Source organism: Apus apus, chromosome 6 (assembly GCF_020740795.1).
Source record: "Apus apus isolate bApuApu2 chromosome 6, bApuApu2.pri.cur, whole genome shotgun sequence".
Classification (NCBI taxonomy): Eukaryota; Metazoa; Chordata; class Aves; order Apodiformes; family Apodidae; genus Apus; species Apus apus.
Genome location: NC_067287.1, coordinates 38,198,045 through 38,215,946, shown reverse-complemented (window position 1 = coordinate 38,215,946; position 17,902 = coordinate 38,198,045). Strand labels below are relative to the sequence as shown.

The 17,902-nt window shown below is 48.0% G+C and overlaps 1 protein-coding gene across 11 annotated transcripts in view; it reads left to right on the top strand.

Annotated features, from left to right (window-relative positions):
* Positions 1-17,902, top strand: part of HDAC4 (histone deacetylase 4) — a 251,960-nt gene that overhangs the window by 229,405 nt on the left and 4,653 nt on the right. For all 11 annotated transcript variants that reach the window (XM_051623785.1, XM_051623784.1, XM_051623787.1 and 8 more), the window contains 5 exons: positions 991-1,088; positions 8,236-8,354; positions 10,050-10,183; positions 16,384-16,468; positions 17,340-17,481. In XM_051623785.1, the coding sequence (XP_051479745.1) occupies positions 991-1,088; positions 8,236-8,354; positions 10,050-10,183; positions 16,384-16,468; positions 17,340-17,481 (578 nt within the window). The remainder of the gene's footprint in view (positions 1-990; positions 1,089-8,235; positions 8,355-10,049; positions 10,184-16,383; positions 16,469-17,339; positions 17,482-17,902) is intronic.

Sequence of the window (17,902 nt, the reverse complement as noted above, 5' to 3'; positions counted from 1 at the left end):
ATGGCTAAATAACAGTCTGTGGATGGAGGCATGAACCCCCTGAGTTTTCCTACTAGCAGTATTTGCACCAATACAAGGAGGAATATGCATTAAAAGCCCTGCAGCTTTATCCAGCCTGAATTATCTGGCTGGGTTTTGTATAACACACCCATTTACTTTTTTTTTTTTTTTTTTTTTAATATGCAGCAACCTAAAAAAAGAAACAAACCCAACCAAATAAACTGTGTGTTTAGGAGCTCAGAGCCCAGTGCAGAGCAGCCAGTGGCTGGTGACAGTAGATACTGCCTGGCTCCCTGGTTGTCCCCATGGACCTGCAGCCTGTGCTCTGACAGCTACAAGGTCCCCAGCTTGATGAAGGGACTGAACACAGGCTCCTGGGTTTCCATAGGGGTGGGGAGAACAAGGCCCTACTTCTTGACAAACGAGTTACTGGAAAGCCCTGGTTTATTTTTCAGTTCTCCCCTCTCTCAGGTACTTGCAGTCAGTGCAGATGGGGACGCTGGCAGGACATGCAAGGATGGGACTTAGGTGTACCACCCCCATGTCCCCCAAGCAGTGAAAATCTCTTCCCTGTGAATCCTGGTTTTCCCCAGCAGAGGGAGAGCTCGCTCTGATGAAGACGGTGGGTTTGTTCCCCCAGTTGCCACTGTAAAGACATATAAAACAATCTTCTAAATAAAGCTGAAAATGAATGAAGGCAAGGTGTTGCATGTGATGTGCTCTCCTGCAGAAGAGGAAGAGGATCCACTTGATGAAGAGGTGGTTTTGGGTGAGCAGCAGTCAATTAGAGCTCCTGTAAAGATCAGAACATTTATTTTCACTCGTCTGGGGGACCCGGTGGCTTTAGAGGGAAAAAGGAACCTTACTACCACCTAAACTGTAGAACCAAAATCCAGATGCAACTGAAAGAGTATTAAGACAGCAGAGAATGTGTTGCCAGGGTTGGCTGTTTCTGTGTGTGTCATTCAGAGTTCCATCTCCTTTTTCCAGGTTGGCACAGGAGCAGGAGTTGGTTTCAATGTTAACATGGCCTTCACTGGTGGCCTCGATCCACCGATGGGAGACACTGAATACTTAACTGCTTTCAGGTAACATTGAAGTCTTCCTCTTACAAACATATTTTTCTCCTCAACTGGGTTTACCTTTCCCTTGTGCAGTCCTCCTTGATCTGGAGTTTCTCTCTTGCTACGTTCAGAAGTACCAGATGTACACCTAGTTGCTGTTACTTTTGGAGTCCCATAAGAAAAAGTGAAGCTGAGTTGTACAAGCACATTCAAACGTGCTCCAAAAAACTGGCATCATCTGAGTCTTCAAATGGAGACAGGGGATGAAGCCACTTGTTGCCTCTCTTGTTCATGTCCTGCTGGTCTTACTGTCCTGCTCACAGAAGCATGGGGTACCTGGAGATCACAGGGAGGGACCTGCAGGGAATGCTGATCTGATCCCTGCTTTCCTCCTCACGTGAGTGTCATCAGAAGAGATGCATGAAGCCAAACACATGAGCTGATCTGCAGTGATGGAGACCCAGGTTGTGGTGTCTCTGAGCAGTGTCTCTGCAAGAGTAAGTTGAACACCATCTTGCTGCCCTGAGCAGCTACAGGCAAAACACCCCAAGACTCAAAGACTCATGGGTGTTCTGGGGTGTTGCTGCAAGCCTGAAGTGATGCATTTACCTCCCAGAGCTGCAGAGAGCAGGGAAAGGAAGGACTTAAAATTAGCTATGGAAACCACAGAATATCAAGATGAAGGGAAGGTGGATCTCTGAGTAGAGGAGAACTTGTAGGTAATGCAGTAGTGAGCAGAGGCCAGAGTGAGACCTTTCTCATACTCCTTCCAGGAGAAGGAATCTCATTCTCTGACCTGCTGGAGAGACAGGCTTTCTTTTAATTAAGGTCTGTCCTGTTCCACCCCCTGCCTCCCCTGTGCTGTGTGTCCCTCCTCCAGCTGGCATCCCTTGTAACAATCCTGGGTTGAAGTGGTTTTCTGTCCCCAGGTCAGATTCAGTGGCCACCACCTCCCATGAATTCAGGGAGACAGACACTTGAGATGGTAATTTCTGGTGACAGGCAGATGGAATGATCAACTTCATGGAACAGCATTATTTTTATTCTGTTAGACTGAGCAAAAAGAGCTTTCACTCCTCAGCCTGCCATGAAAAAGCCTTCAAAGAATGTATACAAGTTAAAATAACATCTCGTCAAATAACTGTCATTTGTCTCCAGGTTTTATTCCTCTTGCAGAAAAGCAGCACTTTCCTCCAAAGTGGAAGTCTGTTTATCCCAGCAGTCAACAAGACTGATCTCTTCATTATGAAGAGAACCTGTAGCTGGTGACAGAGTGATGTACTTGCCGTTAAATACTGAGTTTCAAGGCTCCTGGAAAACTGCTCAGTGAGCCCTTTGCCAGCCATCCCTTCGTAGGAGCTGGTGTCTTTTTGCCCAGAGCCTGCAGCTATTTGGAATTAGTCACACAGCTCTTCTTTTGCCAAGGTTTTGGGACATTGGGGTATGTCCTCCTAGGTTGCACCTCCCGTGGTCTGCCCCATGTGCACACCTTCAGTCAAGAAGTGAAACTGGGAGGGTTTTTTTTCATCTTATGCCAAGTGTGCTCATGATAATACATTATCAAGTGACCTTTTTAAATCTTAACCAGCTTCTTTGAAACAACATTTTCTTTTTTTTTTTTGCCCCTTGAATCTTTCTATTGATTTTAATGGAAAATAATGCTTTGATGTTTGCAATTTATAGTCCCCTGAGAGTTAGAAAGTGAAGGGAATGGGTCATATATCCTTTTTTCCCCCCTTCCTTTTCTTGGGTTAGCCCCTTGAGACAATGCATGCCTTCAAGGCAGCACCTTGTTATTCCACCCCATCCAATGCCACGTTGCATTTGCTGGGGATCAAACCTAAGATGAAGAAAAGATAAGAAAATTGGCCATAATGAACTCCAGAAGCAGCAGGCATTTTCACCATGAACTTGGAAACTCGCAGCGGAGAACTGAGCTTTAATTCAAACCAGCCCAAATGCCAAACTGTGAGGCTTTGAAGTCTGTAGAGGAATCAGTGGAAATCCTTTGAGCTAGGCAAAGATACTGATATACTTCTTTTTTATTTTCCCTTTTTTTTTAAGCCTTAACTCTTTGCATGCTTGTCTGCTTCTGGGGAAGAAAGGCCTTTTTCTGTGTCAGACGAGCAGAAGACAAACAAGCAACGCGCTTCTCCGTCTTTTGAGACCTTCTGTTGTTGCAGGATGAGCTGGTGCAGGGCTGTGATAAAAGCATGTGCTCTGATGAAAGAATAGCTGAGATAATTGTTCTTCATAAATTAGGCTTCTGTTGAGCCAACACACAAATCCCAGTGAGAGCTGGATCATCACCCCCACGCTGAAAACCTGTTGGTTTTACTCTTTCCTAAGCAAGGACGGTAACTCGCAGCGATGACGTTTCTGCTGAACATCTCTAATGTCAGGGTTGCCCCCTCACCCCCTTGCACAGCAGCGTTGGGTTGGGTGGGATCCCCTCACCTCTGCTTGTCTGTTCACACCCCCCAGCCTTTTCACAAGTGAGAACAAGGGTTAAAAATGCAAAAGGTGGGGAGCAGCTTCGCTGTGCACTTCGCCGCTCGTTGTCTCCATAACTGAGGGCTGAAATCACCGGCTGCCCCATCTCGAGGCTGGGGTGATATCATGATTGCTGTCTTATTATTTAATTTGCTATTGAGGGGAGCAGGGTGGAGTCACCCCAGTCCCTTACAAGATGTGCAGAAGGGATTTGGGGAGTTTGCTGTGAGCATGGAGCTTCTCCACCCCAGCATGGTGACGGCTCTGCCTGCCCCAGCCAGCAGGACATTCTCACTGAGCGGACTGCTCACTGGGCGAAGCTCCCATGGCTGAGCTCACCCCCAAACTATGTGGGCAATACCCATTTCACACAGCAGGCAGGAATGGATTGAACTTGAATGTGAAAGAAGTGCAGGGCATATGATTTGCAGAGCCCCTTAACTCATCAGAATGTTCTTGGTGCCCAGTGCTGTTATTCCGTAGTTATAGGAACAAACAGTTGTAAAATTCAGGTAGTTTGGGTTTTTTTTTTGTTGGGGTCTGTTGTTCCCTAACTAAAATCCTGTTTGCTCCTGTAAATCCTCTTGACATTTGCAAAAGCAGAGTGTGCAAACCCAGCTGAGAGACCTGCAGAAAAAAAATGCTAAGACTGCAGCTGGTTCCTTCTTTCCCGAGAACAATTTCTTAGTGAAATTAAAGTGTATTTAACCACAGGACTTTTCCTCTGAATTTACTGTAAGAAAGTTCTCCTGAAGGTTCTAGCAGTTGTGTTGTCTCATGCAATTTTCCCCCCCCTACCCTGGGCTGTCCTCTACAATTATAATTCCATACACAACTCGATTCCCTGTTAGTTTTTGTTTTATTTAAAACACCTCAACCAGAAGCAAGAGCCAGGATTGCATTTGAAAGGTCCCCCTTTCCTCCTGCCTTTCTCAGAAAGCACTAAATGAGTTCAGGAGCCAATTTAGGGGGGGAATTTTGTTTTTTCCCTCAATCCATAAACCATTTCAGGAGTGAGTGGGAGGGAAGGAGGGGAAGTTGATGATGTTTTGCCTGGAACGGTTCTTTCTGTATTTTAGATTTCATGCTCTCCCGACACTGATTTTGTCCCCAGACTCCTAATCCCTTTTGACATAGTAAATGACCGTGGAGATGGCTGCTTGAAGAAACAAAGAATGGAGTTTTCAGGAGGATGATTAGCCTCATATAGATGTATAAAATCCAGATATATAGAGAGCCAACAATGGGAAAAAGGCTCTGGAAAAAAAAAAAGTGCTCAGGGCTTTTAAGTTTCACCCATTTGCTTGCTGCAATGGAGCATTGCAAATAAAAAAAAGAAGGACTGTTTAATCTGCCTGTCATTTATTAAGGGTTTAATTGCTGATCTGGCTAGTAGCAGACTAAAAATTAGTCAATCTTCTGGAAAATAGATATAAAATAGCATGGTTTTGGTCTCCCCCAAATGATTGCAGAAGACGAGCAGTCGTTTTTACTGTCTGCAGCCATTGGTATTGATTGGTGCATAACTGTTCAGTAATGAATCAAATGAAAGGATCTGCTTTATTTTAAGCAAGCAAAACAACCCTGTAAAAATACAGGAAATTGAAAGGTAACCTTTGTATTTTAAAAAGTTCTGCCTGGCTTAAATGAATAATCAGTGTTACAAACCCTTCCATTCCTCAGCGAATAGCTCTGCAGCCACCTTAGCCAGAAGACCCAGGTCCAGCCAAAACTGCTCACCTTTTTGATAGTAATTTGAATTTCTGGGGGTTTTTTTGGTAGTATCATCACCAGGGCAAAGCCATAGGGTGATTTGCAGTGTAATTGTTGCTTTCTCTTGAGGACTGAGCTTTGCAGGGGTGGCTCTGAGCAAAGGGGCTGGTTTCATCTGGCGCAAGAAAAATTTAAGAAACAAAAAGGTTTTGAGGTTTTCGTTTGAAAGCTGTTTGCTTGGGGCTTACATTCTCACATGTGATTGTCTTCTTTTTAACAAGTAGAAAGGAAAAATGAGTGAGGAAGTGCTGAGAGGAAAGGAGGGATGGATTATACGTGGTGAGGATCAACTTAGAGCTGGTGTCACGGTGGAATTAGGAGAGCGCCAGAAGAAAGAGCAGACCAGCAGAGCTTGGGTAGGAGTCACGGGTGGAGGAAAGGGTTCAAGTCTGGATTTGAGAGAGTGCTCTTATGTTTGGATGGGCTTGTGATGGTCCAGGGACTAAAAGCATCATGAGATTATTTACCCAGACATCTTGCACTTCTCCTCTAGCTGCGCTTGAGACTCGTGGCTCCCGGGCAGACTGTCCTCCCAGCTCCTCCTGGAGGACACATGTTTCTTAAACCTCTGGTAGACCTAGTAAAAACTTGCTGTGCATACAGAGCAGTAGGAATTGCTCAGAGATGATGATAGTTGCCGGGGTAAGCAGCTGCAGCTGTAAGGTCACCCTGTCCTGCACTGGAGAAGACTCTGAACATCTTCAAAAGAGCTTCTTTTAACTCTTGTCAAATACCGATTGATTTGGTTTTTTAACTAGCAACTGCTGCTTTTTCTCTCCCCAAATTTACACAGACTGGGCTTGATGGTTACCCCTGGGCACTGCCTGTGTGGTGGCTGTGCCACCAGAGGGTACCTTGGAGCTGCTGTCACAGCAGGGACCTTCAGCCAAGCACTGTCCTGCTGCCCCTCTTCCTTGGGAGCCTCAGTGCTTGGGCAGCAGTGGACGAGCTGTCTCCAGGCCAAGAAATCCTTGCTGATTCAGGGCTGTGGGGCTTGCTCAGTGCTGACAGACCATGGTGTAGGTTTGGGCTCGCTCTGCCACCAGCTACGGGTGGTCCCCCACAGGAGTAGAGGTACCAGCAGCTCCCTTGGTATCGGAACTGTGAGGGAAAGCAAGAAAAAAGAAAAGAAATCTGATGATTTGAGCAGTTTTCCTTTGGTTAGAAATTAAAGAGCTCAGCAGGACATCAAAGCTCAGGGGGAAGAAAAAAAAAACCCAGACCTTCTGCCACGTGCACTTGCTTCAAAACTGCTGCTTTGGTCCTTTGTGGAGGTGGTTTCTACTTCAAGCCTCTGTGGGTTTCACTGAACAGATTTTTGTCGACTGCAAAGTCATCAGCAAAAAACCTGTGTTATTTTGTCTTCCTTGTGTAATCATCTCTCTGAGGACAACATGTATGTGAACATCACAGCCTTTGGGGGAAGAAATTTGGATTCCTCTCTGGGATTTTGTGAGAATTTATATTAGAGAAAAAAAAAGACCCTTTTAGCATTTGGGATGCAGAGCCTGGCAGGCAGGAAGATTGCAGGAGGCTGGTAGGTTATTGCAGCAATTGGTTGGCAAAAAAAATTAAGCTAAAAGGGTTTGTTTGGGTTGTTTTGGACTTCATGGTGTCCAAGTACCTTGACCAGACCTGCAATGTTGCCTGGTGTCCCTGCCTGCCTGCTCAGTGGTGGCAATGGAAACCACTTGGTGGCTTTGAGCAACACTGGGAGGATCTGATGGGCATGGTAGATGGTTGAAATAAAATAAATAAAATAAAATATAAATATAAAATGAAATGTAAATATGACATAAATATAAAATGTAAAATATACATTTTATGCTATAAAACAGAATGTGGAGGGCACAATGGCACGAGCTCAGATCAGCCTTGGGGCTAATACGAGTTGCTGATGCCCAGAGGTGTCTTGAGGCTGTGGAACATCATTGAGGCAAAGTATGTGGATTTTTATGGGTGTCTTGAGGCCACCTGAGCATTCTCAGCACGGAACAGCCCTTGCTGGGGCTCTCCCTGTTTTTTGGTACGTGATGTAAGAGCTTTACTCAGTAAAAGAGAAGTTCTCAGGTATGCAGAGATACTGACAGGGTCGTGCTGTGGTGTGTGAGTCGCTTCATGTGTTAGAAAGTTTGTGCTGGGGCTGTTATACCAAGAAGCAATCCCTTGCTCTCTCCTTAACTTCCCAGTTTTACTGAGCTGGCAACTTGATGTGGGGTGTTTGCAACATCAGGCCTTAGTTTTGAACAGAAATGGAGTGGATTGAAGAGAGAAAACAGAGAGACAAGGCCTTTTGCTGAGGAACCACGGACACGCGCCTCTTGTTTCCTTTAAACCCTGGGCTCAGCAGGCAGGAGTTGGTCAATATGACACAATTCAGCCCATCTTTTTTTCACAAAACGTCAAGAGGATGGGGAACCAGAGTTCAGAGAGGTGTATTTGGGGGGAGGCTAAAGGGGAGGTATTTTGAAGAAGAACATGGGGACAAGTGCCACAAACCAAGGCTGCCATCGAGCAGGTTTCCCAGGTGGTTTTGCAGCCTCTGCCAGATGCCCTCTTACTTTCTCCTTATCCCCTCCTGCCCTGTATGTAAAGCAAATATGATCAGAAATGGGAAACACAAAGTGTGAGAACTTGGTCAAAACGTGAAGCTGTTGGTGGAGGAAGAATTCAGAGACCTCACTGAAAAAACTTAACGTGAGGTGAAGTTGAAAATTGTCCGGCGTGGTGGTGCAAGGTGTTCTGCTGGCCAGGCTCTCACCTTGTAAGTAAAGAAGAGATGGGTTTTGCTACCCTGGGATAATTGTACAAGGTTTTAGAACAGGTTTGTTCAAGACGGTGTGAGTGTTTGTGTTTGTTCAAGAGCCCAAGTCACGTGTCTGCCCTTGTTCCCCTTCTCTTGCAGAACGGTAGTGATGCCCATTGCCAATGAGTTTGCCCCAGATGTGGTGCTGGTGTCATCTGGTTTCGATGCAGTGGAAGGTCACCCCACACCTCTGGGAGGATACAACCTGTCAGCAAAATGTAAGTGGGGCGTCCTCAAGAGCAGAGATCCGAAACTGGTGTAAAATGCTGAAAATGTAGAATATTTGCAGTTTTCACACTCGGGACTTCACCTTCAAATCTTTCACAAACTTTTCTGTTTTTTCCTTTGAATGTTCCTGTGTTTTGTCACTGCACTGTACATCTCTTGGTCTGGCTGAAGCCTTCCTCCTTGCCTTGAAGCCTTGAAGCATTGCGTGTTTCACTTCTGAGTGCAAATAAATTAAGCAAGGAAGTTACCAAGTCGTTTGTAGCCCCATCTCTGCAGAAGGTGGCTGCAGAGTCAGAGAGTTCTGCTTGGCTTAATGCAAAACTGCAGACAGGGGCAATGCCAGATGGAAGAACTGTGCCTTGCCCTGAATGCTGGTGGAAGTCCCTCTTTTCCTCCAGGATACCTTCTTAAAAATTCCAGCTGAGTGTTTTTCTTCCGTGTCTTTGAAGCAATTTTCATCCAGGCCCACAAGAACCTCCTTTTTGCTTTGGGTCTGTGTTGTTTTGCATTGCACAGGAGTTGCACTGAAATCCCACCCCCCTCTTTAGTGATGCTGGGTTTGTCTGGCTCTGTTTTGTTCAAGCCAATTGAGAAGACTCTTTTTTTCTTTTTTTTTTTTTTTTTTTACTTGCAAAAGGATTGTATTATTATTTTTTAAGAGTTTGTTTCAGCCAGGAAACTTATTCTCTACAGCGAACTTCAGGACCTTGTAAGGTAGCTGAACCTATAAACTTTATACAAGAATAAAGTGAAATAGATTTACAAGAGACAAGTTATTTAAGATCTCCAGCAACACCCTGTTATAGAAGGTCTTGTTTACCTCCTTGTTGAATTTCTTGTGCTCTCCTTCTCTTGCAAAGCCAGTTATGGGCTCAGCTGTGAATCTTTTTGTCTGGCTGCAAATTTGCCAGCTTGCAAAAGCCCCCACGGGGGGTTCACAGCAAAATAGAAAGCAGGGAGCCTGGATGGAAGGTAGAAATGCCCTGGATTTTCTTGTGTTTGGATTTTTTTTTTTTTGGGTTGGTTTTGGTGGGGGGGTTTTTTTGAGGGGGGAAGGTTGCTTTGAGGACACGTTTTTTTTATACCCTCGCAGCTTGGTTCTGTTTTGTTTAAAGGGTAGAAATGGATTGTGTGTCATCTGATCAAAGTCCCAGGTGCCCCAGGAATTTTTATAGCATATTATATATGGGAAGAAACGTCTGTTAAGGACTAGATGTCAAATATCTCTGGGGTACCGTGATGCTGCTATCACAGCTGAAAGCACCAGCAGCAGTTTTACTGGTTTCCCCTTCCCCTCCCTCCCCCGTGACTGCTCCAACTTTGCATCTTCCAAAACGGGGCAACAAAGCTGCCTCCTTCCACCCTCTTTCCTCCTTTCCAAAGGAGATAACTCCCTGCTGTGTTAAAATCGTGGTGTTTCTCACCTGGGATAAACCCCAGCAAAGTGCTGGTGGGGGTGACACGGATCCATCCCAGCAGTCCAGCAGGGAACCGTGGCTGGAATTCTGCGGCAGGCGTCTTAAAATCCAACCTGGCTTATATTATGCGTTGAGTCCTTTCAGATCCCTTGTGGTTTTTTAATATGATGTAATTCCTTTCTGTAATTCTTTGATCCTTTGCCAGGAGCCTGATTCCAGCCACAACCTTTGCCCTTCTCCTGCATTTCCTCTTTTCCCTCCTTCCAGGCTTTGGGTACCTGACGAAGCAGCTGATGGGCCTGGCCGGGGGCCGCGTTGTCCTGGCCCTGGAAGGAGGCCACGACCTGACAGCCATTTGTGATGCCTCAGAAGCCTGTGTTTCTGCTTTGCTGGGAAATGAGGTACAGACACAAGCAAAAACTGGGGCCACCACCCCCCCGGCCCCCTTCCATTTCAGCACCCCATTCTCCAAAAACAGTCCATCTGTCAAATCGTTGTCATCATCTTTGGTCCCTTTGACACACATGGATTGAAATAGTCCAGTGCTTTGTTTGTTTAAAAACTACCTATGTTTGCCAACCCACATGACAAGGACTGAAATAGCTGAGGATTGAATTTGGGTTTATTCTTTATCCAAGTCGTGCCCTTTGGAAAACAGCTAATGAGTGTTAATTTCTTTGTGAAGTCATTGCCCAAGCCCTCCCTTCTCTTCACAAGGTTCCTCTCCAGTGCTACAGGCTGTGCCTGCTGCCTTGGGCAGCTTGCTGGGGTTGTTTTCCGTTGATGGGATGGTGTTACAGTTTCTCTCTTCTGCACATTCGTGTCTTGGACAACCCTCAGCTGTGTCACAGAACTTGGCCAGAAAGGCCAGTTGCAAGATAAGAGCAAGACAAAGAACCACACCAAGGAAATCTAGTTGTTGGGATCTGGGGAGACGAGGGTGTTCTCCTACAGAGGAAACTTTAGATACTTGAGCTTTTCTGCCTTTGTTTTTCCCTTCCACTTACAGTACCAGTGGGATTAAGGAAGAAAATATTTGAATTCCCTGTGTCCATCCTCTTTGTTGCAGCCTGGCTAGCAGGCATGGAATGAGCAGCTCACTCCTACATTTCTTCCAACGTGGTTGGTAATCAAGGAGTTGGGAGTGGTGGCATTTGACACGTCTTTGGGCTGGGGGAGTTCAGGGTCATGTACCAGAGAAAGGTGGCTGCAAGGAAGTACAGAAATCAGGTTTTGGTGGCAAAATCCCAGACTGGGGCTCTGGTGGGTCAGCTGTGGCTCTACTTTTGCACACACTTCTGCTCAAGAAGCATATTTCTCTATTACTTGTTCACCTTTGAGTATGAGTAACTGGTTAGTTTGGGTCAAGCCTCCCTCCTCCTGGTTCTTTTGGTCTTTTTTGGACAATCTCTTTTGGAGATTGCCCTCAGTACCTTGTGGAAAGGAACATATCTCAAAAGATAGTTAACACAGGACGTGAGGAGCCTGCTGAGATGCTCCCTGATGGAGCAGAGCTCTGAAGGCAGTGGTCTCTATCACAAGGAGAGACATCTGCCTGCCTGTCTGATGGTGAAGGAAGGAGGTTCCTCCTAAAGTGTTCACCTGCCTTGGAGAGCACAACCAGGGTCTTTCATCACCACCCTTTGCTGAAGAACCCCTTGGGGCAGGAGCTGAGGGAGGACATGTGAATGGGGACAGAGAGGGGAAGCCCAGCAGTGTTTCAGCTCTGGGTCTGCCTCCAGAGGGAGCTGAGTTCTGGGGATGGTGGTGAGCTGCTGTGAGCAGCCCTGCCTCGACTCACAGCTGCACTGGGTTGACCGTCAGCCTTTCTCAGGTCTGGGATGTTGGAGCTTGGATCTGCATGGAGGTTCAGATCAGCTACGTTTCCAGCCTTTTGAAGAAGTGCACTGTCTTGCAGTATCTCCACTCCAAGGGCGACAGTGCCTGGGGCAACCTCACTAACCAAGAGATAAACCAGCTGGGATTCATCAAAAGCAGATGCTTCAGGCATCCAGCATCCCATCTCCAAGCATGCAGGCAGCATCCGCTCCTTCTGCTTGGCCAGGCAGTTCTGATAAGGCTCTTGGCATGGCTCACAGATCCAGCCTGTGCTCAGCCCTCAGGACAGCCAGAAACTTGGGAGCCAGCTGCTCCAGCAGCGTGGAAGCAACGGAGTTGTTACTACAGCACCCATCTCCCTTCAGTGGGCAGTGCTGGTGTCACCACAGATGTCACCACCTCCAGCTCCATCCCCTGCTGGGATGGCAGGACGTGCTTTGAAGGGGAGGCAGAGGAGGTGAGACACAAAGGCTCCTCTCTCTTGACATGCTCCTGTGATGCAGGCAGGTGAGCACAGCGTGGCGAGAGGATCCATCTGCAATCACACCCCTGATCCAAGCCACAAACACGTGTGGGAGTGTGAGGCTTTCGGGGGGATCTCGGCACTCGGGAGAGCTTGGGTGCTGTCAGCTGCCCAAAGTGCTTCCATGAGCAGAGTGAATATTGATCGTGAAAGGTTAAAAATCCCCTCCCATTTCTTTGTTTAAATCACTGCATCGCCGCCACAGGGCGCTTGCAGATGCTCAGAGGTGGACCTGGTCTCGCTTTCCCTAGGTGGGCTGTAAGACTCTGCAGATCTCCCGCCAGCCCTTCTCCGACCCACACATCAAAAAGCAGGAAACACTGCTTTTATCAAGGCCTTTTTTTTCTTAAAAAAAAAAACAACAAACCAAACCCAACAAACCACCTTTTTTGATGCAGGGAAGTTGGCGGGAGCTGCCGTCGCTTTGTCCCGCGGCCCTTTGATGAGGTTTGATCTACAGCGTGTCAGGCAGCGTTGCCTGCACATGGGCAGGCAGCTGCGGCCGCCCAGGGGCTGTGGGGAGCTTTGCTGGATGAGGAGCAGGGCCTGGAGTTCCACCAGGAAGTGGTAGGAAATGAGGGGAAGGCTGCCAGTCCCCGCAGCATCTGCCCTCAGATCAAAACTCCTGCCTCGGAAGAAGCGCGGGGGCCGGAGCCGGCTCGATCCAGGAAATGAAAGCAGGGCTTGCACTTTGCAGCAGGTTGTTGTCATGTGGAAGGGGTTGCTTGGGAAGGTTGCTTGAAAATGGGACCGACGTTCCTTACGAATTGAGTCGTGCAAAACTGAACAGGGCTTGGGCAGGATGCAGGGGAGGTCTGACCCGAAAAGCCTCTTCCAGCGCTCGGAGCAGCCCCTCCCAGCAGTGCTGGGGGGCAGAGGGGGCAGCAGCCGTGCAAAGCTGCTCCACTCTGCCCTGGTGAGGCCTCACCTGCAGCCCTGTGTGCAGTTCTGGGCTCCCCTGTTCAAGCAGGGCAGGGAGAGAGTCCAGCACAGGGCACTGAGATGAGGGGCTGGAGCATCTGCCTGGGAGGAAAGGCTGGGAGAGCTGGGGCTGCTCAGCTGAGAGATGAGGAGGCTGAGGGGGGATCTGATCAGTGCTGGTCAGTATCTACAGGGGGTGACAGGAGGATGGGCCAGACTCTGCTCAGGGGTGTCCAGGGACAGAGCAAGGGTCACAAACTGACACACAGGAGATTTAACCTGAATATGAGAAAATACTTCTTGACTCTGAGGGTGACAGAGCCCTGGAACAAATGGCCCAGGGAGGCTGTGGAGTTTCCATCCCTGCAGACATTCCAAACCCGCCTGGATGTGTTCCTGTGGGATCTGCTCTAGGAGATCCTGCTCTAGCAGGGGGCTTGGGCTGGATGATCTCCAGAGGTCCCTTCCAACCCCCACCACTCTGTGATTCTGTGACTCCCTCAGGCATCATCCATGCAAAGCCACTCACTTGGACATCACCTTTACTCTTCAAACCAGCTTCTGCCCCCCGTGGCAAATACCCTGTGTAAGCTGTGTGTTCCCCAGGGAGCAATGCTGCTATTTGAGCTCTGGGACATCCAGAGCATGTGCTTCCCCAGACCAGGACCTGTGCCAGCACCATGCCTGGAGCAGAGTGTGGAGCTCCTGTGTCATGGGAGCTGCTGGTGGTGGGGAGAGGGATGGGAGACACGTGGCAGGAGTCCTGGAGCTCAGCAGTGCTGCCTGTCACTGCCACAAATGCCTTGTCATGTTTCATGCAGAAGTAGTGGAGAGGTGTCCAGTGCCAGACTCAGGACATCCCAAGTGAACTAGAAGGTGGTAAGAGGTAGTTGCTTAAAACCTTTGCCTAATGCCCAGAGGTATGTCCTTCCTTTTCCAGGAGAGCTGTGGGTGGGGCTGTTGTCTGGGAGTGTTGTTTCAGGAGGAAGAACATGTACTGGGAAGGATTCATCTGTGAAATAGCACGTGTGTGGCCAGGCTGCCTGGTGGGGTGTGCTTTAGATCAGCATCAGCCCAGAGGTGTTAGAAACCTCTTCCTTAAAGATTCATCCAGGAATTGCTTTTGCCTCCACTTAATGTCATGCAGAGCCAGGTTAGGACAGAATTGTTTTTAGAGTGGAGAATTCATAAAAAATGCAATCTGTAGTTACTACATCTGGAGCAGAGCAAGTTCCAGTCCTCATGAAGTACCAGATCTCTTGGCTGGAGTTTTTCTTGGCTTTGAGCAGAAGTTACAGTTAAACTTTGCCACAGGTTTATTTATTTTTTTGTTTTGCTATTAAACTGAGGCTGCTTCTTTACTGAGGAATATCCCTGGATGAGCCTTGACTGTTATTTCCAGCCACAATTAACATCTCTCTTTTTGGATCCCTAGCCAAGGGGGAGGTTGCTGATGAATTCACCTTCTTTTTGGAGATCTGAGGGGGGAAAGAAAGAAGAGGGAAGTTTCTTGAGTGTTTCGTTGGTTGTGACGTGTCCTGATGTGAATCAAATCCAAGTTGCTGGCCATGGATGTGAGCCAAGCAGAGCTGCTGTTGGGACATCCCTGCCTACCAAGGAGATGCTCCTACTGTGCCAGAGGAAAGCAAGAGTCTCCCCTGTGTTACCTGGTGACAGCAAATAACCCCATCTCCTCCCCTTAGAAAATCTTACCATGTAGCATGATTTGTCCCACCTGCTGTTGGAGCCACACGGAAGGATCTTGGGGTCTCCACTGGCTCTTCAGGAAAAAATAAAAGCACAACAAACTAGTAACAACCACGGGCTGGTTTTGAGCCCAAGTGTCTTGTCCAGTGGGAATCAAACCAAGCGTCGTAGCTACAACAGTAAAAGGTTTATTAACTTCATCAAGGTCAAGGGGACAGTTTTAGCTTTGCAGTTGTCTCAAGGTAGAGAGGAGATGCCCAGCTGAGGATGGTGTCCTCTTCTTGGGTTTATTTTTTAAAGGAAAGCAAAGAAAAACTAAAACAACCCTCCAGCAGTTCTGTCAGGACCTTTCCTTCAAGAGAGGATTCTCAGGCTCCCACTGCAGAACAGACTTTCTCAGGGGTGTGACTCTGTGGACTTGACAAAGGAATGGGTCTTGGGCTGAAAGAGGGGAGATGTAGATTGGACATTAGGAAGAAATTCTTTGCTGTGAGGGTGATGAGACCCTGGCCCAGGTTGCCCAGGGAAGCTGTGGCTGCCCCATCCCTGGCAGTGTTGAAGGGCAGGTTGGATGGGGCTTGGAGCAACCTGCTCTGGTGGGAGGTGTCCCTGCCCATGCAGGGGGTTGGATCTAGATGAGCTCTAAGGTCCTTTCCAACCCAAACCAGTCTTGGATTCTGTGAACAACTGGAGAAAGGACTTACAGGAGCTTCTTTAGAGTGGCATTCCCTAAATAAGCTTCTGTCTAGCAAAACAAAGATACTCCCCACAGCATAAAAGCAGCCAAGCCCAGAAAAATACCTGCTCATTATGTGCATTCACACTGAACATTTTGGGGAGGCTGTGTCGTCTTCCAACTTAAAATCTCAGTGCCTGCAGCATGTTCTTGCTGTCACCTGTGTTTATAAAGAGCAAAGGAAAGGAGCCAGCACTGAAAAGCCTCCATTTTAGTACCCCATGAGGAGCTTTACTGGTAACTTTGAGGCAAATTTGTGTGAAGATGAAGATACAGGTGAAATGCTGCAAGCCCAGCAGCTGGGAAGAGCCATCACTGGTGACTGAAGTCACCTCACTCATGCTGAATGTGTCTTTTAAAGCTGCTTCTCTGTACCAAAGTTAGGCTGTTTACACTCAGGGTACAGATTTTTTCACTTAAGTGTTAATAAATGCATCAAATTGGGCACTTAGAAGAATTTAAAAGCTACCTGGCTTATTTCTTTAGGGGAATACCAGAAGTATGGCTGGTACCTTGTTTTTAGGTCCCTCTTATTTGCATGTCACTTCATCTCAATAGTGGAAACTTTGCAAGAAAAGGTAGATCCAAACAATAGTTTAAAAAGTTCATTTGTAAAAGCAGCCCAGGATCACTTCCTGGTCTGCAGCAGTGCCTGTTGATAGTGTCCATCAGTGGCTGCAGGCTTTGTGTGTGTGGAGGAGCATCAGGCTGGAGGAGGCTGTGCTCAGTATCACAAGAGAAGGTCTGTTCATTTTGGGTATTTACCTAAAAGGGGTGGAGGCTTGAGGTGGCAGAGACACTTGCTAAATGGCACTGAACGCCTGGTCTCTTAACTTGAGGTGATGTTTCTTTGGTGTTCCTCTCTCTCTTTCCAGCTTGACCCTCTCCCAGAAAAGGTTTTCCAGCAGAGAGCAAATGCCAACGCGGTGCATTCGATGGAGAAAGTGATCGAGATACACAGTGAGTACAGCCCTGTCCACCCAGCTGCTCCCCTGCTGGGTTGCCCTGGGGGACACCAGCTTGACCTCTCCATCATCCAGGAAGCCCCACGTTCCCTCCTCCTAGTTTACAGGTGGTCACTGTGGCATGAGCTGGATTTGTGCAGCCACAAACTGGTCTTGCTGTGGGTGCAGCAGTGGACTGAGCCAGGCATGGGGAGCAGCTGGGTCAGAGAACTGCTTTGACACTTGAGGAGGAATTAGTATTAAAACCTCTCAAATCTCAGTAAAGGACAGGATGTCCTGTACTTAGAGTGTGTCTCTCTTCAAAGCAAGCCAGGTATCTCCAGATAACATAAGTCTCACTGGGGGTTGTGGCACCCGTTAATTAAGAGGGGATAGAAATGAAAGTTAAACAGAATATTGCTTGAAGTTGCTAATATTGTAGGTTGATTTAGCTGGGGAAGATAAAGTCATGATGGTTGAAGCTTTCCTGGGGACATTCCTGGGGGATGGATTGAAAGAGCAAGAGGAAATTGCCTCAGGTTGTGCCAGGGGAAGTTTGGATTGGATGTTAGGAACAACTTCTTCTTGGCAAAGGTTGTCAGGCCCTGGCCCAGGCTGCCCAGGGCAGGGGTGGAGTCCCCATCCCTGGAGGGTTTTCAAAGCCATGAAAATGTGGTGCTGAGGGACATGGGGCAGTGGTGGCCTGGGCAGGGCTGGGGGAAGGGTTGGACTCTAATCTGCAAGGTCTTTTCCAACCAGAATGATTCTGGGATTCTGTGGATGTGGTGAGTCTCTCCCAGGCAGGTCTCAGCCACCTGCTGGGCATGGGGAAGCAGGAGCTGGGCCCGTTCTGGTGCAGGTGCCCCAACAGCCTCCTGTCTCCCCAGGCAAATACTGGCACTCACTGCAGCGTTTCTCCTCCACGGTGGGATACTCCCTGGTGGAGGCGCAGAAGTGCGAGAACGAGGAGGCAGAGACGGTGACAGCCATGGCCTCTCTGTCGGTGGGCGTGAAGCCAGCTGAGAAGAGGTGAGTTGCCTTCCTGGCCTTTTATCCTCACATCTGGGAGTCTGCCCAGGCCACGGTGGGTAACCTTCTGGCTTCATCCTCTCCCTTTAACCGCCACACGCATGTTCCCCACATCTTCTGTATTGCTAAACCCCCGAGTTTGGGGGCTGGGAGAGGAGAGCAGTGCCATGATCTCCGTGTGTGACCTTAGCACGATTTTAATCTGAGAGAGGGGAGATTTAGGTTAGGTATTAGAAGAAATTCTTCACTCTCAGGGTGGTGAGGAACTGGGATGGGTTGCCCAGGGAGGCTGTTGAAGCTCCATCCCTGGAGGTTTTTAAGGCCAGGTTGGATGAGGTTTTGTGCAACGTGGTCTAGTGGTTCCCTGCTCATGGCAGGGGGGTTGGAACTGGATGATCTGTAAGGTCCCTTCCAACCTTAA